The sequence below is a fragment of the Sorex fumeus genome, unplaced genomic scaffold (assembly GCF_029834395.1).
Source record: "Sorex fumeus unplaced genomic scaffold, SorFum_2.1 ptg000098l, whole genome shotgun sequence".
In the NCBI taxonomy this organism is placed as follows: Eukaryota; Metazoa; Chordata; class Mammalia; order Eulipotyphla; family Soricidae; genus Sorex; species Sorex fumeus.
The window spans coordinates 4740019-4764535 of record NW_026606155.1 but is presented as its reverse complement, the minus strand read 5'-3'; the positions used below and the strand labels follow the sequence as shown (position 1 = coordinate 4764535).

At 59.1% G+C, this 24517-nt stretch overlaps 1 protein-coding gene across 5 annotated transcripts in view; it reads right to left on the bottom strand.

Annotated features, from left to right (window-relative positions):
* TTC7B (tetratricopeptide repeat domain 7B) overlaps positions 1 to 20594 on the bottom strand; it is a 202127-nt gene extending 181533 nt beyond the window's left edge. For 3 of the 5 annotated variants that reach the window (XM_056133269.1, XM_056133271.1, XM_056133270.1), the window contains exons 1-2: positions 20385 to 20594; positions 2401 to 2555 (exon numbers count right to left, since the gene is read on the bottom strand). In XM_056133269.1, the coding sequence (XP_055989244.1) occupies positions 2401 to 2555; positions 20385 to 20505 (276 nt within the window). In that variant the 5' untranslated portion in view covers positions 20506 to 20594. Of the gene's footprint in view, positions 1 to 2400; positions 2556 to 20384 lie in introns of those variants that run through there. The other 2 variants (XM_056133272.1, XM_056133273.1) reach the window with 2 other exon arrangements.
* Positions 20595 to 24517: the final 3923 nt, after the last annotated feature.

Genomic DNA, 24517 nt, shown 5'->3' with positions numbered 1-24517 from the left:
AATAATAATAATAATGTAAGGGAATGAGGGGTTGGAGAGACAGTACAATAGGTAGAGTGCTGGCCTTGCATGCGACCAGCCTGGGTCAGAGCCCTAGCACCCCATAGGGTGCCCTGAGCCCCACCAGGAGTGACTCCTGAGCACAGAGCCAGAATTAAGAATTAAGTCCGAGACACAGCTGGGCATGCCCCTCCCCCTCTCCCCAATACACACACACACACACACACACACACACACACACACGGGAATAAATTCTGACATAGCCTACGAGATGCATAAATTTTAAAGTTACTGGCCCAATAAATGCATGAGTTAAAGACAAAGGCTGCCGGATTCTGCTTATAAGACGTCCCAGAAGTGGTCAGAATCGTGGCTGGGGGCGGAGAGAACTAGAGCAAAAAGGGGCATGGGGGGGGGGGGTTCCTTCTGCATGATGGAGAGAGTTCGGCGGGGGAGGGGAGGAGGGTAGCTGCCCCTCGATGGGGATCTCTCAGTACCGCCGCGCTGGTCTCCGATGGGGTGGGGCAGGTGTGTGCAGGGAGCCGGGGGTCGCCCAGTGGTTCTCAGCCCCATCCGGGACAGCTGAAAGCAGGACCCCAGGATACGGCCCTGCTCAGGCCCTTTGATGGAGGGGGGCATGGGAGGCAGGACCATCAGGGACACCCCACAATGCTGGGTGGGGGCGACAGGTGAGGAGGGAGGCTGTCAGGGGGCCTTGAGGCCAATGGCACTTTCTTGTGTTTTATAGACATCCATGTGGGGGGCAATTTGTCTTGTTTGGGGCCACAGCAGGCTGTGCTCAGGGGACCATGTGCTCTCGGGGATCAAATCCGGGGCCTCTTGTGTGGAAAGCACGCGCTCAGCCCTCTTACAGAGATTTCGCAAATTTGCGCAGGGTCAGAGGGGCGGTTGTGAGGTTCACACCCGGTGATGCCCTGGGCATATTCCTGGCTCTGCACTCAGGAATTCCTCCTGGCGGTGCTTGGGGGGGGAGGGGGATGCTATGGGTTGTTGGGGCTCGAACCCAGGTAGGCTGTGCGCAAAACAAATGCCCTACTCTGCTGTACTATTTGCTCCAGTCCCAGATCTTACAAAATTTTTTTCAAAGACGGAACAGGGTCTGGGAAGGCAGGGGAAAGAGTAGGGAGCAAAAGGATGTTTTCGCACTGGGCTGAGGGGTCCACAAAGGAGCCACATCCTGGAACAAATCAGGGACCCAGAGAAGTGCCTGGGAGCCGGCTGGGCCAGTCAGCAACTGGACTGGAGCAGCCCTGGGTGGGGGGTGGGGGAGGAAGAGCCGGCCTTGCAGGGGTAGGGGTGGGGGGGGGGGGGGATGCAGCTCTCTAGAGTAGGGGCGGTATCAGCCAGACCAGGGCAAAGGAGAGAGGTTCAAGAGATGAAAAGGATCCAGAAGGAGCCAGAGAGGAAGGACGTGAGCTGTGAGAAACGGGAGAAGAATAGCAGGGCGGGGATGCTTCCCGGCACGCCCAGGCCGGCTGCACCCCCATGGGGCAGGCAGGCCCGCGGTCACGGGGGGACCCACCAGCTCTGGCCAGTGACTGGGGACCCTGGAGCAGCATGTTTTATTTTATCTTGATTGGGGAGGATTTGAGGGGGGGGGGGGACCACACCTGGCAGTGCTCAGGGCTGACTCCTGGCTCTGTGCTCAGGGATCACTCCTGGTGGTGCTCGGGGGATCCTAGGTGGTGCTGAGGATAGAACGTGGGTTGAGCACCTGGGCAGGCAAGAATCTTATGCCCTGTTCTCTCTCCTCTCCTCTCTTCTCTCTCACCCCCTCCCCTCCCCTCCCCTTCTCTTTTTTTCTCTTCTCTTCTTTTCTCTTCTCTCCTCTCCTCTCTGTCTCCCTCTGTCTCTGTCTCTTGCTTTGTCTCTGTCTGTCTCAATCTCTCTGTATCTCTCCATCTGTCTCTGTCTCTGTTTCTCTCTCTCTGTCTCTCTGTCTTTCTCTCTGTCTCTGTCTGTCTGTCTGTCTGTCTGTCTCTCTCTCTCTCTCTCTCTCTCTCTCTCTCTCTCTCTCCCCAGCCCATCCCCCTGCCCCAGGAGCAGCATGCTGGGGCAGGAACTGTTACAGGAAGGGATAGTCCTGACAAGTCTCTGTTGTAGCTCGGGTGGGACCGGGCGTCCAGGAGGGTCAGCGTGGTAGCACACAGGCCCTTGGCCCCTTGGGTGCTTCCCTCGGGAGTTTTCTCAGGAAACTGTGTCACTGAAGACTCCCCAGAGCGCCCGCAGGCAGGCAGCTCCCAGTGGGGATTGAGCCTGACTGTGAGGTCAGGGGGGATGGAGGCGGAGGGCAGCTGTGCACCCAGCCTGGCCCTGGGTTCCTTCCCCCCCCCCCCCCCCCCCACAGCTCACCCTCCCCGCCCCTGCGGCACAGAGTACCTTGAGGTTCCCACGGTCCAGGGCGGCAGTCAGGTGCTTGCGGACCTCGGTGAGCTGGGGCCGGGGCCCTCGGGGGCTGGCGCCCTGGCGCAGGGGGTGCTCCTTCAGGTACTGCTCCAGCTTCGCCTCCCCGAGGAGGAGCTCGGCCATGTCATCTGTAGAGGACAGAGGGGGCAGCTGAAGGGGGAGAGGGACCCCCACCCTGCGCACAAACCCGGCCAGGTCTCCGGCACTCCCTAGGCCTGCCACGGGGGCCAAGGAGACACCCCCTTCCAAGGAGTCCTCTCGGGCATACAGAATGTTCCAGAAGTAGGTGCACCCACACAGGTGGCGGTCTGGGCCTCCTCCGTCACCCCCACAACCACTCTGCACTCTCAGAGAGAGAGAGAGAGTTGTGTGGCTGGATGTGACACACTGGGGGTCCACACACACACAAGACCCCAGTCTGGGTCTGCCCAGAGAGACATGGGGTGCTCTCCTCGCCCTCCGGCCTCCGAGCCGCTAGGACATCTGTCCCACCAGGATGCTGAGACGGGCTTGCATCGGAAACACCCAGAGTCTGTTGCTTGCCCCTGGCTGAAGTGGGACCCCACGGTCACAGAGGTAAGGCCAGCGCTGGCTTGTCCACTGCGGCGCCAGGCGCAGGCCAGAGGCACAGCACCGGCAGCCTGGCTAGGAACCCAGCGGACGGACCTTCACATTGGGTCACTGGGTACCCCTGTAGAGCTCCCTAAGTGCCACTTTGGGGGGGAGCAGCCCTCGAAAAAAAATAATAAATTTTAATTTTAATTTTCCAGAGCTGCTCCCTCCAGAAGCAGCTCTCTGGCGTCCAGGCTGTTCAGAATCAGCCAAGGTCACCCCCATCCAGGTGCTCTGCTTCCCTGGGATGGAACGCGGAACCAGATGGAAATGGAGGGTCAGGAAGGACGGCACCCAGGGCAGGGGCCACTGTATCTCTGCTCGGTCTCTGATGTCCAGGCGCAGGAAGGACGGTGTCCCTGCCAGTTCGCCATCTAGAAGACTCATCCCAAGCCCAGGAGCCAGACAGCAATGCAGGCTCAAACTCCTGCAGAAGCCCCGGGGTCGATCCCCGTGGGGCCCCCAGAGCACTACTGGGAGAGGCCCCCAGCACTGGCGGGTGTGGCCAGCCCCTCCCCCCCACCCCATGCATCACGAGGATGCTGGGGACTGAGTGTTTCTTTAGAGCCAAGAGCTGGAAACGGAGAGGGTGGCCAGGCTAGCAAACCGGGGTGGCCCAAGTTCCCCACAAAGCAAGCTGCCCAGGGTGAGGAGGGAAGGGGCGCACACAGACAGACGCCAGGGGGCCCGCAATACCAACATGTGTTTAAGGATACCACCCCCCCACAAATAAAAGGGCTCCCAGACTTGAGAAGTCTGAGGGGAGACGCACCCGCTCAGCACCATGGCCCCTCCTCATTCACCCAGGTCTCTTCTTCCCCACAGATATTTACTCATGCCTAAATGTCTTAAACAGAGCACCACAGCCCGAGAGAAATACATACAAGACACACACACACACACACACACACACACACACACACACAGAAGTATGTTTTTTTTTTATAATTTAGTAACTATCTTAGAAAAAAAGAGCAGGTGAAAAAAATTAATAATATGCATTAGCTCAGTGTAGACCAAAAAACCATCAGTTGAACAAGAACGAGAACCTAAATTGCTGAGCTATTTATTTTCTCTTCCTACGGCTGCTCACGGCACACAGCAGGACCAGCAGCAGGAAGCCCATCCCCCCTCCTGCCCCCCCTCCCCGACATCACGACACGGTCCCTGTCCCTAAATCCAGGTGCCTGTCTCTGCCTCTGGGTCCCCACAGAGATGCCTAGAATAATCGCCACCAGGGGCGAGGCAGGAGCTGCTGAGTGACAAGCTTTGCATGGTGTTTGTGTTTTTTTTTTTCACCTCTCCTCCTTGTAGTCTGAATTATTTATACTGAGCAAAATCACTTTGTGCGACTTTCAGGGAGGGGGAAAATAAACAAAACCTGTCATCCTTCCTTAAAACCTGGAATATTGGAACGTCGTATGACTGAAGCTGTCTTGTGACTGTGTATCTCATGATGATTCTATTAAAAATTTAAAACTAAATTTTTGTTTTAAAAGTAACTAAAAGAAACCTGGAGGCAGATATATACCAGGATATTAATAACAGTTTTTTTTCTAAATTGTAAGTTAAAAGGTATATGCTGAATTTCCTTTTCTGCATACTCCAGTGGATTAAACTACAATGGGGGGGAGACAGAAACAGAACAAAGGGAGGGACATTTGCCTTGTATGCAGCTGATCCAGGTTCGATTCCCAGCACCCCGTTTGGTCCCCAGAGCACCGCCAGGAGCACAGTGCAGAGCCAGGAGTAACCCCTGAGCATCACTGTGTGTGGCCCCCAAAACAAAAACAATAAAATGAAACACAATGGGAGCCAGGGAGGTAGCCCCGTAGCTGAGCACATGCCTGGTATACAAAGGCCCACGCTGTCTCTGGCACCACTACCACCACACACACACACACACACACACACGCATGTGCACACATGCACGCACATGCATACACTCAAACATGCACGCACACATGTGTATTCACACACACATACATACACACGTGCACACGAGTGCACACATACACACATGGGCACATACACACATGTGCACATTCACGTTCACACAAACATGCATGTACACATGTACATGCATGCACATACATGCACACCTGGGTGCACATGAGTACATACTCACATGTGCACAATCACAAACATACATGTACACATGTGTATGCACACACGCATACCTGGGTGCACATGGCTACACACGCATGTGCAATCATGCACACGCAGACATGCATATACACATGTGCATGCATGCACACACATGCACACCTGGGCGCACATGGGTATATACACACATGTGCACAATCACACACACACAAACAGGCATGTACACATGTGCATGCATGCACACACATGCACACCTGGGTGCACACACACATACACATGCACACATGGGTACATACACACATGTGCACACATATACACGCGCATCCACATTCTCACATACACACACACACATACACACACACAAGTATCTTGAGTCCTGACTGAAATGTGTTAGTCACCAGGACTCTGCGTTACCCTCAGCATTTGGAGAGTGACTCTGAGGTACAGGAAGAGTCCCCTCGCCCCGATCTCCTGGGGTATGCCACGTCCGTCCAGTCATGCACCTCAGCACCATCTTACTTGCACCAGAAAATAATGCACACACACACACACACACACACACACACACACACACACCCCACCCCACAAAGGACAGCACCTCTGCCATCAGCTGTGCGCCAGAGTGGCTTCAGCCCCTCCTAATTCCCCCCCAGCCCCCAAGCAGGGACAGAACCACCACCAACCAAGGTGATGGGCTGGCCCCAAGGAGTCCTCAGCGAGCCTCGCCTGAACCCCCCGGCTGGCAGAGAGAGCTGCACAGAACCCCACTGAGATGGGGTGGGGGGCAGGGAATCAGTCAGTCACACCCAGCGGAGCTCTGGGGCCAGTCCTGACTGTGCTCAGGGTGACACCAGGGACAGAGCCGGGGTCAGCTATGTACAAGGCAAGTTCCCTGACCTCAGTACTATCTCCCCAGCCCCAACTGGGGGCAATTGCAGGACCCCAGGCCTTCATATACCTCTTCCAGGTTTTCTGATCTAGAAGCTTGTTTTCTGACCTAGAAGCTTGGAAAAACATTTGCTTAAACAAAGGGATGGGAACTCCAGGGGCAGGGGTCAGGGGCAGCTAGAACTCTGGGAAACGCTCTGGTTCCATCCAGGCAGAGAATCAGGAGACACATTTCCCTTCCGCGAGCTGATACCAGTTGAGTCACGATGCGGGTCCCAGGGGGCCAGAGCCATAGGACAGCAGGGAGGGCGCTGGCCCTGCACATGGCCAACCTGGGCTCAATCCCTGACATCCCATATGGTCCCCAAGCCCACCAGGAGTAAAGCCTGAGCATCACTGGGTGTGGCCCCCAAACAAAAACAAAACAAAACAAAACAAACAAACAAACAAAAAAATCCAAACAGACAAGCAGTCCTGGATGGAAGGTGCTGGAGACCAGGCAGGTCCTAGGAGCGCCCCTAGGACTGTGTGCAGGACAGGGGATGTGGGGAAAGGCATTCAGGCAGAAGGAACAGAATGAGCAAAGACGCGTGGCATGCAGGTACGGCCTCACTGGCTGTCAGACAGACAAGGCCATGGAGGGGCCGGGGAGGAGAAGCAGCCGGAGGAGCGGCCGGCCGGGGAGCCTGGGGCGAGCACCTCAGCTCCAGAAACAGAGAGAACCCCGCTGAATTTCAGCAAAAAAAGGGGGTGTGAAAAAAAATCAGATAATTTTCTAATATTTCCAGGCTCCAATTTCCCAGGGAAACGTTTTCTTCACTCTCCTTCAAGAGGCGACTTCCCCGCCGCTCATCCTCCCGCGCTGGGGGCGGCAGCAGAGACGGTTCGTAACCATGCCCCCTCCCGCCCGGGACAGCTCCCAGCAGCCGCCGGGCACCGCCTGCAGGTGGCGGGCAGCCAGCCCGGTGCTCCACGGGCACCGTCTGCCCTTGCCACGGCCTCCCGCGTGCCGAGCAGACGAGCGACCCGGGAGGAGCTGAAGCCACCTCTGAGCAGCTGCTGCCGGAGCCCGCGCCACTGAGGAAGGAGGAAGGTCACCTCAGCGCGGGGGCGAGGCGGGGACACGGCCTCCAGAGAGGCTGACGACAGCCGAGAGGCGCCCCGTTTGCCCTCTGAGGGGGTCACCGCCCAGAAGACAGGACAGGATGCATGCTAAGCTCCTCCAGAGGCGGCAGGAAGGTGACCCCCGAGAGCGGGAGGCAGATAGGGGGTCAGCGGGGATGCTAGGACCCCCACCTCCGCGGTGGCTTCTGGCTGGCGCATGGGGTTAAAAGCCCGGGTGGTGTCTGTCCGGGCCTCTGGGCTCTGCCTCCGAACCTCACAGCCGCCGGCCAACTCCCACCGACCCCTCGCCATCAGCTGGCACGGAGGGAGGCAGGCGGCTCTGGGAGACGAGCTCGGCCTCTCGAGCCTCAGTTCACTCAGCTGGAAACTGAGGCTTACAGGTAGTGTCAGGGGCTGCCCGATGCAATGCAGCATCACTGCCAGGGACTGCCGCGGTGGGGCTGACTCCCCGGGATGGTGGGGCAGGGTCTGGGGGGAACAGCAAGTTCTCCGAGATACCGTTTTTGTGCTCACGAGCCCGCAGCCGGGAGGGCGTGAGTGTTCTCCAGGGAAGACCCGCCAAGCCACCCGGCTGGGTGCTGAGAGCCTCGGACCCTTCTGGGAGCCCCCACATGGCGCCACGACCCGGTACTGTCACCAGTTCCAGGTTCGAGGGGGCCCTGGTGGGGGAGGTGAGGGAACAGGCAGAGGTCACGGCCAGTCGGCCCCATCTGCAGGCCGCTCCTGAGGGACTGAGGAGGCATAAGAACCAAAGTCCTGTCCAGACCATGGTCAGTGAGGTCTGGGCCAAAGAACCGGTCCATGGATGAAGGCGGGGGTCACAGAGGAGACCGGGCTGGCCCCTGGCCCATGCCTGTTACCTAATAAAGCACCACCCGACATCTCTGGAAGGAGGGCATGGCAAGTTCAAAGTGGCTGGAATAACAGAGCAGCTCAGAGCACACCGCCAGCTTTGACCCGAGCGCGGCAGCCAATCTTGGGGTTGCTGTGAAGCTCCCCACTGACTTGATAGAGAGGTGAGGCGAGAATGGAGTTAGGGGGCTGGAGCGATAAGCACAGCGGGTAGGGCATTTGTCTTGCACGCAGCCGACCCAGGTTCGATTCCCAGCATCCCATATGGTCCTGCCTGAGCACTGCCAGGAACAAATCCTGAGTGCAGAGCTAGGAGTAACCCCTGTGCATCATCAGGTGTGACCCAAAAAGCAAAAATAAAAAATAAGAGAGAGAGAGAGAGAGAGAGAGAGAGAGAGAGAGAGAGAGAGAGAGAGAGAATGGTACTAGAATCCATTCCAGAGATCCCTCCCCACTGGGAGTGGCTAGGGACTCTGGTCTCCAGAGTCCCCCCCCCCGCCCCCAGCATGGACAAACCCATCAGCCTGGTGGCCAGTCCCAGCCCAGGGTCCCTGCACGAGTTCCTCACAGCCCTTTCCCTTGCAGGTGAAGCCTCTGACCCCGAAACGTGGTCTGAGCAGAAAGGAGGACGCGAGGGTTTCGGCTGGACTCCCCGAGTCCTTGGTATCAGTGAGAAAATCTCCACAGATGGGTTTAGACCCACAGGCGTTTGGGCCCATTCACACGGCTCCCGCCGGGGCTGCTGTCCAAGGGGAGAAAACAAACCCCTATTCAAGCACGACCCGTTCTTCAGTGTCCCCTTTGTTCCTCGGCAAACACAGCCAGGTTCTCCATTCCTGGGGATCAGCGACCCCCACCCTGAAGCTTCGCATCAGTCTTGGCCCCTGGCCACCTGCAGGGTTGGGGAGTTGAGTGCAAGCAGGAGGGGGGGCTGGAGAGAAGGCTCAAAGGCTGGCGCACCTGCTCTGCATGTGGGAGCCCCAGGTTTGATCCCCGGCACCACATGGTCCCCTGAGCATCACCGGAAGCAGAGCCAAAAAAAAAAATAGCATTGAAAGGAAAAGAGATGATAACACTGAGAGGGAGGGGGTGGGGAGGCGAGACTCGGTGCGAGTGTGACTCTGACACACGTCTGCAGAGAGAGACTGAGCAACATCCAGGAGACAATTCCCAGGACCATCTGAGCCAGCTTCCAGAACATTCCGGAGCTGCGTGCGCTCCCTCGTGGGGCCGATATCCACTCACAGGCTCTGACCCGCCCAGACGGCCCAGGACTCACTCACGGCTGCTGCTCTCGCTTCCCTGGGGGCCCTCCAGGAACTAGGAACGAAGAGGTCCCCTGGAGGGGTCGAGAAGCCCCCGAAGACGGGGCCCTGGAGCCAGTAGTGATGAGGGGAGTCACTGTGCAGGGCAAGGGGACAGCAGGCTCTCTCTTACTTTGGGGGGGGTGATGGGGGGTGCCCAGGGTTGAATCCTACACACCTGCAAGGCAAGTGCTCGTCCACTGAGGCCCCCTCCAGCCTGGTCTCTGCTCGTGTGGGACTCCCGGGGGGCACCGGCAAGGACAGGGCAGGGGTGCCGAGGGGTGTGAGTCTCACCGGAACTGGGCATGTTTGCAGGGAATGCTCCGAGCTGAGCCTGCTCTTGGCTGTGTTTGCTGAGTAACAAGATGAACCCACTGCCCAGTCTGCAAGGAGGGGATAACCCAGGGTGGGGGGCGCAGAGGCTGCGGTGGGAGGGGCTGACTGACCGCTATGTCCCAGCAGGAGGTGGCGGGCACGGGGTGAGGCAAGGGAGTGGAAGGAGAAGCAGGGAAGGAAGGTGGCTCAGGGGCCGGAGACCCCCAAGGGCAGTCCAGAGCACCCATGCACACCGGGGCCTGCGCCCAGCAGCAGCAGGGGGGCTCCCCACCCCCAGGAGTCCCCATGGTGCCTGCTGGGACAGCCCTGGGTGGACTGAATAAGACCAAAGTCCTGTCCAGATTACGGTCAGTGAGGTCTGGGCCAAAGAACCGTCCGTGGGCGAAGGTGGGGGGTCACAGTAAGGGGCGGGGGGAACCATGCTGGCCCCTGGTCTACACCTATGGCCTAATAAAGTACCATCCCAAAGTCTCTGGAAGGAGGGTGTGGCAAGTTCAAAGCGGCTGGGATAACAGGATGGCTCAGAGCACACCGCCAGGCCTGACGCAGGTGTGGAACGGCAGAACCCAGGACCATCTGAGCCAGCTTCCAGAACATTCCGGAGATGTCCATGGGTGGCCCAAGTCCTAGGGCCCAGGGGAGTCCAGGGGAGCCCCAACCTTCTGGGCCCTCACTGACCAAGGGCACGGGGGTGCCCACTGAGAGGACAGGGAGCAGAGCACTGTTTGGGGCACCTTGCCCAGGGCAGACGGAAAGGGCATGAGCTCCCAGTGGCACTGAGGTTGGTCTCACAGCCCAATACCTGTGCCTTGCAGAGAGGCCCAGAGACAGAACCACTGACAGCGGCTGAGAGGCCAAGAACAGGCTCACACATATACACGCATGCATGCGCACACACACACCCGCACATGCACACACACATGCAAACACATGTACACACACGCATATGGACACACACACATGCACTCACCCACATGCACATGTACACGTGCACATGCATACAGAAGCACACATGCATACACATGCACACATGCGTGCACACACACACGCTTGCGTACACACACGCACACATGTGTACACATACACGCACACACACACACACACACACACACACACACGCACTTTCCCAAGAGAAGCAAGAGCGGAAGGCAGGAAGAGGAAGCTTGACAGTCTCTCGCCTGGGGTCAGCCTGGCCTATCCAGGGGCCAGCAGGGCCGGAAGTGACTCCAGGGGGAACGGGGGGTGTTATCTGGCCGAGGAGCCTGGAAACTTCTCAGGAAGTCCGCTCCACGCACACAGACTCACACCCACACCGCAGCCAACACATATCTCTAGAAGACCAGGGCTCTGCCTCCAGGAACCCGGGCTCTGGCTCCAGCCCCAGCAGTCAGGCCCAGTCCGCGCCTCCCCCTGAGGGAATCTCATCAACCCACAGTCCCCACCCGTGGGGGCCTACGTGAGATCCCAGATGGGGGGGGGGGGCGGGGAGGTGAGGTCAGACAGGCCCGAAAGCCCACTTTCCCCTGACCCCGGCCCGGAGCAAAGGGGCGACAGGGTCCATCGCCTGCTGGCTTGCAGGAGGCGGTCACCCCTGGCGGGGCCACGTTGGTCTGCACAGCCCCTGCAGGACCCCCACAAGGCCCAGATCCCTCCTCCAAAGCTGGACCAGAAAGCCCCAGGATGCTAGGGGGCAGTACTGGCATGGGAGAGCCTGGCTGGACACGAGGGACAGAGGGACGAGAGGGGGCACCAGAGGGGACCGGGACCCCCGCCCGGACAGGTCCCACCCCACCATCGAAGAGGCACAGGAAGTGACAGTGAAGAGAGTCAGCACCCCACCAGCAGCCCGTCGCCAGGATTCCCCTGGGCCCTAGGACTCGGGCCACCCATGGACACCCCCAGAGCCCCAGCTGTGTGATCCCGTCACGGTCCCTCTGCCCGCTGGGGCAGGCGCGCATCCTGGCAGGAGCTCAGGCTGGACGCTCCCCTCACCCCCTAGAGGGCTGGCCTCCGGCAGGGGGGTGAGACATCCGGGAGGTCCAGGAGCCAAGGGACCTTAAGGCGGGGGCCCAGCTGGGCACACACAGCCCTGAACTCATGAGGTGGGACCCCCAGCACCCCACCGCATCCCCCACCGTGGGCTCCCTGAGGAGCTCGGGAAGCGGCTGGAAGTGGGGGCCTCCTGGGGGTATGGGGGTCCAGGGCAGGTGGAGTCTTGGCTTGGGGCCCTGGTCCAGCACGGACTACAGTGCCGACCCAGCCAGTCCCCGGTCATGGTACCCGCTTGGGGACAGTGAGCTGCCCCTCTCTGCCACTCCCCTGGCCCGCCGCTGACATTCTCCTCTGCCTGCTTCCTGCCCGGGGCTGGGTCTCCGGCCTCCCAGCCTCCACACACAATGCTCCATTGGGGAGGAGGGGGGTGCTGTTTCCGGAGCCACTGAAGCTGGAAAGTGCATTAACGCGGTTGCTCCTCCAAACCACCTTCGGGCCAGAGACCAGGACTCAGAGAAGCCCGTGCTCGGGTGAGCAGGGCAGAGGCATGCAGGGTTCCAAGCCAGGTCGGACAGGGGAGAGCCACACACACACACACACACACACACACACACACACACACACACACACACACTGTCTCCCACGCCAGGACCCTGTCCTTTCGGCTCCACCTCCCAGGCTAGGGAGGTGGCCCAGTGGTTAGCACACGCCCTGTACACTTCACACACACCTGGGTCTGAAGCCTGGCACCTCCAAGAAAAGAAAGCTGGGGGACAGGGCAAAGAGACAGGACAGAGGGTAGGAGGCTTGTCTGGCTCATAGACAACCTGGGTGCAGTCCCAAGTACCCCACCCAGTCCCTCCCTGAGTGATCCCTGAGTGCAGAGCCAGGCGTGAGCCCTGAACACAGCTGGGCCAGAAAGCCCAATGGGCTGCGCACAGGCTCTGCATGCTGGGGCCCCAGCAACGCACAGTCCCCCACATACCAGGGGAGTGACCCCAGAGCACGACAGGGCGTGACCCACACCACTCCCTCCCTCCCCCCAAAACACCCACCGAAGGGAGAAAGGCCTGCCCTCCAAGACTCTGGTGGCTCAAGGATGAATCCAGCACCCTAACTCATGACCCGCACCCGCTCCCTGCCCTGCGCCCCCCTCATCGTCCACAGGCTGCAGGGTGACATGCAGCGCCAGCACCATGACACGCTCTTTAGTCCGGGGCTTCTTGGGGGCCAGTCGCCCCTCCTGATTCCCGAACCCCCACCCCTGGAACGCTCCAGAGGCAGACGCTGGGGCCAGTCTGGGCAGCTGACTCATAACCAGCCCCCAGGTGACTCAGCACCGTCCAGAGCCGTCAGCTGTCAGCGGCCGCTGCCCAGTGGCTGGCCCCTGTGTTCTCTCCGGGAGCATAGCTCCTGCCTGGGGGGGAAAAACAGGGTCCACCCCACCCCACTCCCCAAAAAAACCTGCCTGGCCATACACTCACTGGAGGTGTGACTGAGCAATGCGGGGTCCTGGTTCTGATGGATCAGAGACCCCCCCCCCCAGCCCTGCCCACCCCCGCCATCTACTCAGGAGGCCTGGGGACCCAGAAGGTTGGGGCTCCCCTGGGTTTTATAGCCGGCACCCTGCCCAGCCCTCACACAAGGATCCAAGGAAGATTCTTGGCCAGCAACGTGGGCTCTAAAAGCCATCTGAAACCCAAAGGGCTGGGGAGATAACAGAGAACAGAGTGAGCAGGGCGCTGACTTTGCCCGCTTGAGTTCGATATCCGGCTCCCCAGAGACCCCATGCCCTAGCAGGGGGGGAATCCCTGAGCTCGGAACTGGCAGTTAAGACCTGAGTGTCACTGGGTGTGGGCCTCAGACACAGCAAAGGCCACCCTGAGACCCTCCACAGCCTGGCCAGCTCAGAAGAAGAACATGTGCCCGCAGGTCAGACGGATGGCAGGCAGGAGGGGGCTGGAGCCAGCCTGGTAGTCATCGCCAGGCCCATGTCTGCCGTGCCGTGATGAAAAGGCCGGAACCAAGCACACGCCGAGAGCCCCAGAAGCAGGTTATTCATTCCCCTCCCCCACTGGTGCTGTGCTGACACCCGTGAACCGACTGGGGACGATCAAGTGACCCTCGCAAGGTCGCCTGGAGGACAAAGGCCTGGGAATTCTGCTTCCGGGCCTGGCGGGCCTCTGAAGAGGCAGTCCTGGCCCCTCCGAGGACACTTTCCCTTCTCAGATGGCAAACGCTGGCTTTCAGAGTGAAGCTTGCGGCCCCCCACCTGCCAGGCCCAAGGGGACCCACACGGGCGGGCACGCAGCCTCGGGGTTGGGGAGTGGGGGTCAGTGCAAATCAGAAGCAAAGACCAAGTCCCCGCAGAATGCCCTTCGTGGTGCCATCTGTGGGTGCCTGTCTGATTAAGCTGCCTCGGGTAGCGACTCATGACGGAGCCCCCAACCCCGTGGGCCTTCAGCAAGAGGGCGGTCAGCACCTCGCTGACCACTGGAAGTCCCCGCAAGGGCAGCTCAACCATGATCCTCTGCTGTGAGTGACCACGCTCCCCAACGAGGGACCTTCCTCTCGCGGTCACCAGCGGCTACAACCCAACTTCAAGGGTCCGAGCAACAGTTTTCAGGTAGGAGGCAAGGGATGGACGCTCTTCTTTCCTTCCCAGCATGGACATCACTCCTAAGCCCAGGAAAACTGTTCCCAGCTACTCCTTGCACTGGTGTACACAGAGATTTAAAAAAAAAAAGCCCTGGTGGCTCATTGGCTGCTGCTAAATCACATGCTCAGGTCCCAACCAATCACAGGCAAGGGAGTGGCCCCACTGGGCCATGCCTGCAGGGAAGCACGTGCCTGTTGGACAGAGCTCAGTTGGGGTGATGGCACCACTGTTTTGACGGCTAGTGGGCACCTGGCTGGCCCCCTCCCGCCAGAAGCCCTGAGTCCTTGCAGGCCATCGCATCTCGGGCATGGGGACCCCCTTCTGTGCTTTGGCGCTCGCCTCTTAGTCCTAGTCCAGCTTCCGAGGCCGCGGGTCACATGACTGGGGGGGGTGAGGGTGCCCCCCCAGGCAGGGGCTGCGGGGGAGGGGAGCAGATGTAGCAGAAGGTCCTTCTCATGTGCGCCTGGTCCTTCTCCCCAGCTCCTGACTAAGAGCTGTCCTAAGTGAGCTGGGGGCTACGGGTACAGGCTCACCACCCAGGACCCCACAATCCAGAACGCTCAGAACAGCAAAAGCTGGTTCTCATTGGGCAGCAAAATCTCAATGGAACCAGCACGAGGCTATTTCCAGTCTCTCTCTAGCCCTTTTGCAGTGACGGTTCATGTGTGATGTCCAGCCGGACCCCTCTGGGAGTGACCAGTAAAAGGGGCCCACGATGTTTGAATCTGACAGCATGGTCCCATTCGGCTGCATCTGAGAGGTGCCTGGCCCACCCTGGGGATTCTGAAAAGGGACTCTGGGTAAGGGTCACCCCTTCACACTTCACACGTGGGAGTCACGAAGCCACAGCGCTCTCCTCTTGGGAAAAGCAGAACCACGCTCAGCTCGGCTCAGCCGGGCGCCAGGACCAGTCCTCACTGCTGGCTTCAGCCACTCGCCCCAGTGAGAACTTCAAGCAACACACCTTCCTCTCGCCCGTTTTTCCACCTGTAAAATGGGGAGAATAGACCAGATCTCTGGGTTCCATGTGTGGTTTAATCTGTGCATCCGATGGACCAGAGTGACAGCACAGCCGGGAGGGCATTTGCCTTGCACACAGCCAACCTGGGTTCGATCTCCAACATCCCATATGGTCCCCCGTGCACCTCCAGGAGTGATTCCTGAGTGCAGAGCCGGGAGAAACCCCTGAGCATCACCGGGTGTGGCCCCAAAAGCCACATAAATAAATAACTTGTGCATTCAAACATTCCTGAGCAATTAGCCCTCCATCCAAGGAGGGCTCAAGAAAATTGGGAGCCCCCCAACACGGGCCAGGGATGGGGGCAGACCCCAACCCCAGACCCAGAAGGCTGCTCCCAAAGGGGTTCCTCGGGGCCCAGTTTGGAAACTGCTGGAGCAGGGGCCCTCTCGGGCGCTCTCACGGATTTCAGACAGCTCTGAGGTCCTCCCTGTAAGGGACCAGGATGGGGGGCAGCTCCTGGTAGGTAGAGAAGATGCCCACACTGAGGAGCCTGGGGGTGGTGGCGACAAGTGGACGGACACTCAGACCCTGTTCCCAGCTGAGCCTCAGGTGAAACGGGAAGGTTCCACGCAACCCCCACAGGCTGCGTCAACCCAGAGCCGTCCAGCGCCTGGACCTGTGTGTCAGCTGACGATCAAGCAGTTCCTCTGAACGGCCAGTTTTGGCCGGGAGGGGTCTGTGGTCTACAGGCCGCTGGGCTCCGGGAGTCTCGGGGAGCCCAGGCATGTCCAGCCGTGCCCCTTTCTCACCCACGGCGCTCCCTGGGCCTTGCTTGCTTTGGGCGCCAGGTAGGCACCACTGACCCTCTAGAGGGAAAGGAGCCCCTGGGGGGGGGGGGGGTGTTATGTCCCTGTGGCCCCCAGGCCCTGAGGAGTGGCCGCACTGGCATTCAATGGTCAGAAGGAAACCTGTCCGTGAACCCAGATAGCGCTGCTCCAGGCTGCATTTCTGTCCCTTGTCCATCATCAAGAAATAATTAAAATGTCTCCGAATCACAGTGAGTCAAAAGAGCCACGATCCCTTCCAGGAGAAACTACCTCAGGGAACGAATAGCTCGAAGCGAGGGGCCAGAGGCTTGGGCCCCGCCAGGCCCGCGGGAAGGCCAGGTCCCCTTTCTGTCCTTGGAAATGGGGGGGGGTGCACCTCAACCGGGCAGCTGGGGTTCAGGTACCTCTCTCCCTAGGTGACTCCTGGGTGACCGTGACCGGGAAGAGGAGCATGTGGGACCAAGTTACCCAGGTTCCTTTGCGCCTCAGGGAGCATCTCACACTCACTCTAGGAGCAGGCCCGGAGGGTGTAGGCCCAGGCTCAGGACCACCAGCAGGCGAAGGCTGGGGTCTACCTGCAGTTCAGCGCCCCGTCACGCAGCCTGGCCAGCTCACGGGGCAGCGAGGGCAGCTGTGCCACCTCCAGGGGGCCAGAAAGCCAAAGTGATCCTCCACCTCCCTGTGACCACTGCTCTGGCCAGGGCACGTTACACTTCCCTGGGTCCCTGAGTCCTCCTGGACACCCAGCAACTCTGCCCCTGCAGGTCTGGGAGCCCCTTAGGATCCTGGGGAAAGACCAAAAGGCTACCCCCAGGGGCTGGAACGATAGCACAGAGGGGTAAGGCATTTGCCTTGCATGCAGCCGACCCAGCATCCCATATGGTTCGATTCCCAGCATCCCATATGGTCCCCCGAGCACCACAATTCCTGAGTGCATGAACCAGGAGTAACTCCTGTGCATCGCGGGGTGTGACCCCCCCCCCCCCAAAAGAAGAGGCTACCCCCAGCTCCTGTGCCCAGCTGTCCTCTTGCAGCTTGGAGCTGAGGCAGTGGTTGTGGCAAGACAGTGGGAGACAGGGGTTGGGGGCACTGAACCCTCAGAGGCGAGCATAGCCCTAGCCAGGCCTTCTGGCCACCCCTGGACCTCCCCGGTCTTCTCCCTGGAGCTTCTTCTCCTTCTGATCTCAGAGCCCTACCCACACTGAGGCCTCTCGGGTCAGCCAGCAGACAGTAGTCTGGGTCCCCAGAACGCGCCCCCCCCCAACCCCTATTCCCAAGAAAGCACTTTCTCATCCCCCGTTTATTCTTCTGGCAATGTGAACCACCATCTGACGGGGGACAAATGTCACTGAGCGGTTTCCTTCCACTGTCTTCCTGCCTCTTCGTGGTCAGAACAAATGGGGGCCCCTCTGGGTGCAGGGATCTTTGTTGCTTTTGTTGTTTTGGTCACTGGTGGAACCCAACCCAGTGCTTACAACAACGACGAACACATAGCAAGTCCTCGAAGCTGCCTAGTGGAAGGGGTGAATGAATGAATGAATGAATGAGGGTCGCCTACTAGGATATCAGACTCTGAGGCAAGCCCTGGCGGCTTAGCTCCTTAAATCCTCATGACCAACCCCTGCAGGCAGATCTTTTACCTTCCTTATTTTTGTGGTGGCTGTTGTTTGGGGCCCTCACCCAGCAGGGTTCAGGGACCAACCTCTGTCAGGGAACAGCTCAGGCCAGCCGCCACATGCAAAGCACGGCTCATTCAGCTGCCTCCAACTCAGGTAACTCAGGTAACACCCTCAACGCTCACTCTAAAACCAGGAAACGGAGGCTCACAGGCCCGCTGGGTTCAATCACTGCCCTCTCCTTCCCGAGGCCACCTGCAAGGTCTTCAAATCACAAAGGACATTAACTTGGGGCCTGAGTGATAAGCCTTACACAGCTGCAGCCAACCTGGGTTCAATCCCCAGCATCCCATAGGGTCCTTTGAGCACCTCCAGGAGTAAGTCCTGAGTGCAGAGCCAGGAGTAACCCCGGAGCACCGCCAGGTGTGACACCCAAACCAAAAAAAAAAAAAAAGAAAAAAGTTAAAATGAAAAAAAAACTAAGGGCTGGAGCGATAGCACAACAGTAGGGCATTTGCCTTGCGTACAGCCAGCCCAGCCGAGCCATGTTCGATTCCTCTGCCCCTCTCCAAGAGCCCGGCAAGCTACTGAGAGTATCTAGCCCGCACAGCAAAGCCTGGCAAGCTACCTGTGACATAGTCAATATGCCAAACACAGTAACAACAAGTCTCAAAAAAAAAATGGAGGTGTTACTGGGCTCGCTTGAGCAAATCGATGAACAGCGGGAGGACAGTGTTTGTTTGTTTGTTTCGAAGGACACTAACTCGCTTCCCTGATCCGCCAAATCCAGCCAGAACGTGAAGTCCAGCGCACTGAGCAGAGTCTGTGGGGGGAGGTGGGGCCCCCATGCTAGAGGAAGTCCCGCTGCCAGCGAAAGGAGGGGCAAGACCCTCCTTCAAACATTGCTCTGCATCCCCCAGGACGAGCCATTGCCATTCCGATTCCATTTCCTCCTTGTCTTTGCTCCATTCTTTAAACTCCCCTTGACCAATCTCTTTGACCTGTTCGAGTCAGACTGACGTGTCAGTGGCTCGCTCCGTGGGTCCTGGGTAAACTCGCCCTCATCAATTCCCGCCTCACGGGGGGTCCTCCCACACGATCCTGTCCCTGCCCTTGGTTCACGGACGTTCTGGCTCCAGCCCTAAGAACCAGGCCTTTGGAAAGGAGCAAAGTATGGGGGAACAGGAAGGACAGAAAAGTGAGCGCACGCCCCTCAGCCTTTCATTCCGGAGACCACCAGAGTCCCGGGGCTCTTCTCCCCTGCCCCCCAGACTCTGTTTTCTCTAAGTCGCTTCAGACTCAGACACTCGCCCGCCTATTGATTTCCATCCATGCCTCTCCTCTGCCTCCTCAAAAACGAAAAGGCTAAGAGCTTGAGAAAGGCAATGTGGTCAGCGCTGCTAACCACTTTTGGGAGCGTTGGCACCGGTGGGCACACAGATAATGGCCATGGGATGAGTCGATAAAGCAGAAGGCACAAGTGGACGTTGGAGGAGAAAACCAGGGAGCACTCAAACAAACGCGCCCGTTTAATCCCAGGCACAGCCCGCCCGGAGCCCGCGGGTGCTGGGATCAGGAGAGAGCTCCCAGTCGAAGCAACTCTAGGAAGAAATGAGGAAACGGACAGGCCAGAGGGACAGGCCAGGGGCCCCAAGGCAACAGTTTGTGCCCAGCTGAGCCCCAGAGGCTGTGTCCCTTCTGCCACCATGACACCCATTGCGCCCGGAGTGGAGGGTGCGCCTGGCCAGGCCCTGGGTCTGAGGCACTAGTACAAACACCACCGTCAGAGCAAGAGAAGCCGGGCGGGACGCCCATGAAGGCAGCTGGAGGCCGAGCAGAGACGATGCCCCTTCATCCATCTCGTCTCCTTCATGTCCTGGCCAGTGGGGCCAGGGAGGCAGAGAGACCAGACCACTGCCCACCACCAGCCCGTGGGTACCGGCTTGGGCTGCACTGAGACCAGTAAAACACGAGCCACCCGGTGCTTCCAAAACAAACACGGCCACGTGGTGCCACCGCTCCGGAATAGGATTCTGGACGCGATTTTGATGGGACTGGGTGTGAGCACCAAGTCAGTGCTTCCACAGGGTCAAAGACTCACTCGCAGCGTCCCCCGCCCCCTCATACCCCCACCTCCTCCGGACACCAGGCCTTCACCCACCTCACCCCACTCCCCAACATCCCTCACCCCCATTCCCACCCCGGGCTTCTTCCTCCTGAGCCCCCCCATGCTTCCCCTCTGCCCCCCACCCCCAGTCCCACCCCACTGGGTCTTCACTCGGGACCTCCCCGCCTCCGAACCCCTCGGCACACCTCTCCACCTGCCTTCCCCCAATGCACCCCCAAATCCAGGCTTCCACCTGGAGCCCCCGAAGTGCCATATGCTTGCCGTGCGTCTTTCCCAGGGGGTCCCCCCATTGGCTGAACCCCCGATGCATGAACACCCCTCCTCCCCGCGCGCCCCGGCAGCACCACGCTGGGGCTCGTGACCTAGGGCGTGCACCTTCCCCCATCACCTCCAACTTCTCGGCACCCCCGGACCTGCCCGGGGGGAAGCGGCGCGCCCTGGGGGGCCCCGGAGACCCCCGCGACGGCGGCCGGCCGGCCCCCTCCCCCCACGGGCGCGCGCGCCGGGGGTCCCGGGGTGGCGCGGAGGCCGCGGCGCCCGCCCCCCCGTACCGTTGGCGATGAGCTTGGCCGACAGCTGCTTGACCAGCTCGGGGATCCGCTCCCACTGGCCCTCGGAGCGGCAGCGCTCGATCTCCGTCTCCAGCCGCGAGCCCGCCTTGCGGGTGGCCATCGCGGCCTGGCCGGGCCCCGCAGGCCCAGGCCCCGCCGCCGCCGCCGCCCGCTCCGCCGCGGCTGCTGGGGCTCCCGGCGCGGCGGCGTAACGGGAGCGGCGGCCGCGCAGGGCGGGGAGCGGGAGCGCCGGGCCCGGCGGCGCGCGGAGCGGCCCCTGCCGGCCAGGCCCGGAGCCGCAGGGGCCGGGGGGCCGCGCCGGAAGTGACCCTCCGCCGGGACCCGGACCCGGACCCGGACCCGGACCCGGGCCGGCCGCCGCGCCCCGGGCGCGCGCGCGCGCGGTGGGCCCGGGGCCTCGAGCCGGGGGGACGTCGGCCAGCGTGGCCTGCGGCTGGCCAGGGGAGACGGACCCCAGCGCTGTGCCCACTGCCCAGGCCGCGGGGGCGCTGACCACTACGCTGTCCCCACTAACCAGGCCGCGGGACGCTGACCCCTAGGCTGTGCCCACTGCCCAGACCGCGGGGCACTGATCCCTACTCTGTCCCCACTGCCCAGGCCGCAGGGCGCTGACCCCTGCGCTGTGCCCACTGCCCAGGCCACGGGGCGCTGACCCCTGGGCTTTGCCCACTAACCAGGCTGCGGGGCGCTGACCCCTACGCTGTCCCCACTAACCAGGCCACAGGGCGCTATACTGACTCCTATGCTGTGCCCACTGACCAGCCCGCGGGGTGCTGACCCCTAGGCTGTGCCCACTGCCCAGGCCGTGGGGCACTGATCCCTACTCTGTCCCCATTGCCCAGGCCGCAGGGCGCTGACCCCTGCGCTGTGCCCACTGCCTAGGTTGCGGGGCGCTGACCCCTGGGCTTTGCCCACTAACCAGGCTGCGGGGCGCTGACCCCTACGCTGTCCCCACTAACCAGGCCACAGGGCGCTATACTGACCCCTATGCTGTGCCCACTGACCAGGCCGGGGAATACTGACCCCTGGCACTGTGCCCACTAATCAGGCCGTGGGGCCAGTGACCCCTGCGCTGTCCCCACTGCCCAGGCCATAGGAGTGCTATACTGACCCCCTACGCTGTCCCCATACCCAGGCCGTGGGGACTCTATACTGATCCCTACGCTGTCCCAACTGTCCAGGCCACTAGGCCCTTCCCAGACAGAGGTGGGAAGAAGCGCATCCACTCAGGCCCCATCACCCTGCCCTGGGCCTTGGGACCTGTTGAGGTGGTCAGTTTCAGTCCAGGCTGCCACCAGCCCTACTGACCACCCAAATTTTTGTGCTTGGGTTTCAGTTATACAATGATCCAGTACCCATCCCTTCACCAGTGCCCATTCTCCATCATTTACATTTTTGTTTTTACATTGTTGTTAGTGAAACACCATGAGATACAGTTGTAGATTTACAAATTTTTGTGCTTTGGTTTCAATTGTACAATGATCAAACACCTATCCCTCCACCAGTGCCCATTTTCCACCACCACGGGTCCCAGTATCCCTCCCACCCCCCATTCCCCCATCCCACCCTGCCTCTGTGGCAGGGCATATTTTACAAGAGAGAACCCCAGGTTGGGGCCCTAGCCCCACCCCACCCCCAGCCCCACCCAGCACTGAGCCAGGATAAACTATGGAGCACTGGGTGTGACTCCCCCCCAAAAATAAATTAAAAATAAAATAAACATGGCTATTTGAAAGAAAGAGCAGGTCTGAGTGCAGAGACCAGAGCAAAGGGGACAGATGGAGATGAGACTGTCATGGACAGTCCCACTGCAAAGACTTGACAAACCTGAGAAGGGGAGAGAACAACAAAGATTTTTCAGGGAAGTGGAATGGGGCAGTATTCTAGACAAAGGAAGCAGCAAGTGCAAAGGTCCTGGGGCTGAGAGCCTAGTGGGGAGCCAGAGGAAAATCAGAGACCAACATGGCCAGTGGGGCTGGAAGGGGGAGGGAGAAAAGGTGAGGATGTGAACACAGTTGGATTCTGCGGGCCATTATGAGTGGGCTGTCCATGTAGAATATTCCAGAAGGGCCTGTTAATGAATTTTTGGGCAATAATGAAATTTAAGAAGAAATTGCTCCGGGGAGATACTGCAGCAAGTTAGGCTCTTGCACGCGGCTGACCCAATTCAATCCCCAGCACCGTATATGGTCCCCCAGCCCAGCCAGAAGTGACCCCTGAGTAGAGAGGAAGGAATAAGCCCTGAACAACACCAGGTGTGGCCCAATAATAAACCAAAAAAAGAAAAAAAGAGAGAAAAAGAAAGAAAGAAAGAGAGAGAGAGGGGAAGGAAGGAAGGAAGGAAGGAAGGAAGGAAGGAAGGAAGGAAGGAAGGAAAAGAAAGAAAGAAAGAAAGAAAGAAAGAAAGAAAGAAAGAAAGAAAGAAAGAAAGGAAGAGGGAAGGCTGGAGCGATAGCACAGCGGGTAGGGCGTTTGCCTTGCCTTGCATGCGGCTGACCCGGGTTCGAATCCCAGCATCCCATATAGTCCCCCGAGTGCCGCCAGGAGTAATTCCTGAGTGCATGAACCAGGAGTAACCCCTGAGCATCGTCGGGTGTGACCCAAAAAGCAAAGAAAGAAAGAAAGAAAGAAATTGCTTTTCTCCCAGGGTCCCAAGCACAAAAATTTGTAAGTCTACAACTGTACCTCATGGTGTTTCACTAATAAACATTTTAAAAAAAATCCCCCCCCCAAAAAAAGAAAGAAATTGCACAGTCCCCAAATACCCTAAAGGCATAAAGTCAACATCCCTTTGACATGCAAATCCTCAGCTCTTTGGAGATGGGAAAACTGAGTCACCATCCAGAATGCGGAAATTGGAAGCTCCCATCCAGAGAAGGGTGGACCCCTCAGAAAAGGAGAAGCTACAGAAAATTTCTAAGGATCATATGGAGATTAAGGACCATCCACAGTGCAAGGCTTTCCCTGTGACGACGCCCAGATTAAGTGTCATGTACGCAGAGAACTCCAGACTAAGAGGGTGTGGAGGAATCGTGGATAATAACCCTCCTCCCCACCTCTACTCCAGCCCCTGCTCGCTCCCAAACACGCATCTTCTCTCTCTTTCTCTCCTCTGCTTTTTTTTTCGACTCGGGAGAAGTCTGTGTTCTCTTTTGGACACAGTTTCCTCTTTCTTTCCTCTCACCTCTAAGTAAATTGCTTTCCATGAAATCTATGTTGCTTCACTATTTCGCCTCCTTCTGAAATTCTTTTCCGCAAAGGAGAAGCCAGACATAGACGGCCTGCGCTGAGGTGAGGCCTGTCTTTCCTCACTCCAGCCTGAGTCCACGGCTCCCCGAGAACTCGGGTGGTGGGGACCCTTAGCGTGCATGCGGAACACGTGGTTTCAGCCCCCCTGGACGGTTGCCTCGTGGGGCTGGCAGGACGTGAGGTCGGTGCTTGGAACTGACCAGGCCTGACCCACACCAGCCATTTCCCCGTGTGACCCAGGTGGGCCCAGCAGAGAATTAACCACTCTTTCCTGCCTGTCATTCAGGGAGAGATGGTGGTGGACATAGGAGCGGTGAATCCCGGATACTGCATTTGAATTGTGGGATGTCGGCCTGGAACAGGGGGTTCGAAGGAGCACTGAGCCATCATTAATTAGCATCATCTCGCTTCCTGGGTGTTCTCCCAGGTATGCTTGTCTCTCATCCCTTCAGCAGTGCTGGGGCTGTTCTTGGGAGCCCCGTTTACCAAGGAGGAAGCTTGAAACATTGTGAGGTGAGGAGGGCAGAGTAGGAAGTGCCTTCTGAGTTGACCCCCAGGGAGCTCTGAGTGATGAAGGTTGACCGGAGGGGCCTCAGCCACCGTGGACCTTACAAGAATGAGGAAGTGGAACATTTCCACAGGGGACCCTTCGGTTTCCCCAGAGAGAACCGGAAGGAGTCGGTGGGGAGGAATCACCTCAAGACAGTTTCCCTCCCCTCAACCTTCATCTTAGCCTTTGGGTTCTCACACAGAGTTTTGTGTCTCCAGTTGTTTGCCTGAAATTTTCTCTTCGTACTAATTTAGGAGAGACATTCCTGCATAAGATCTTTAAAACCCAGGTCAAAGGTCCCCAAGAAACCTTG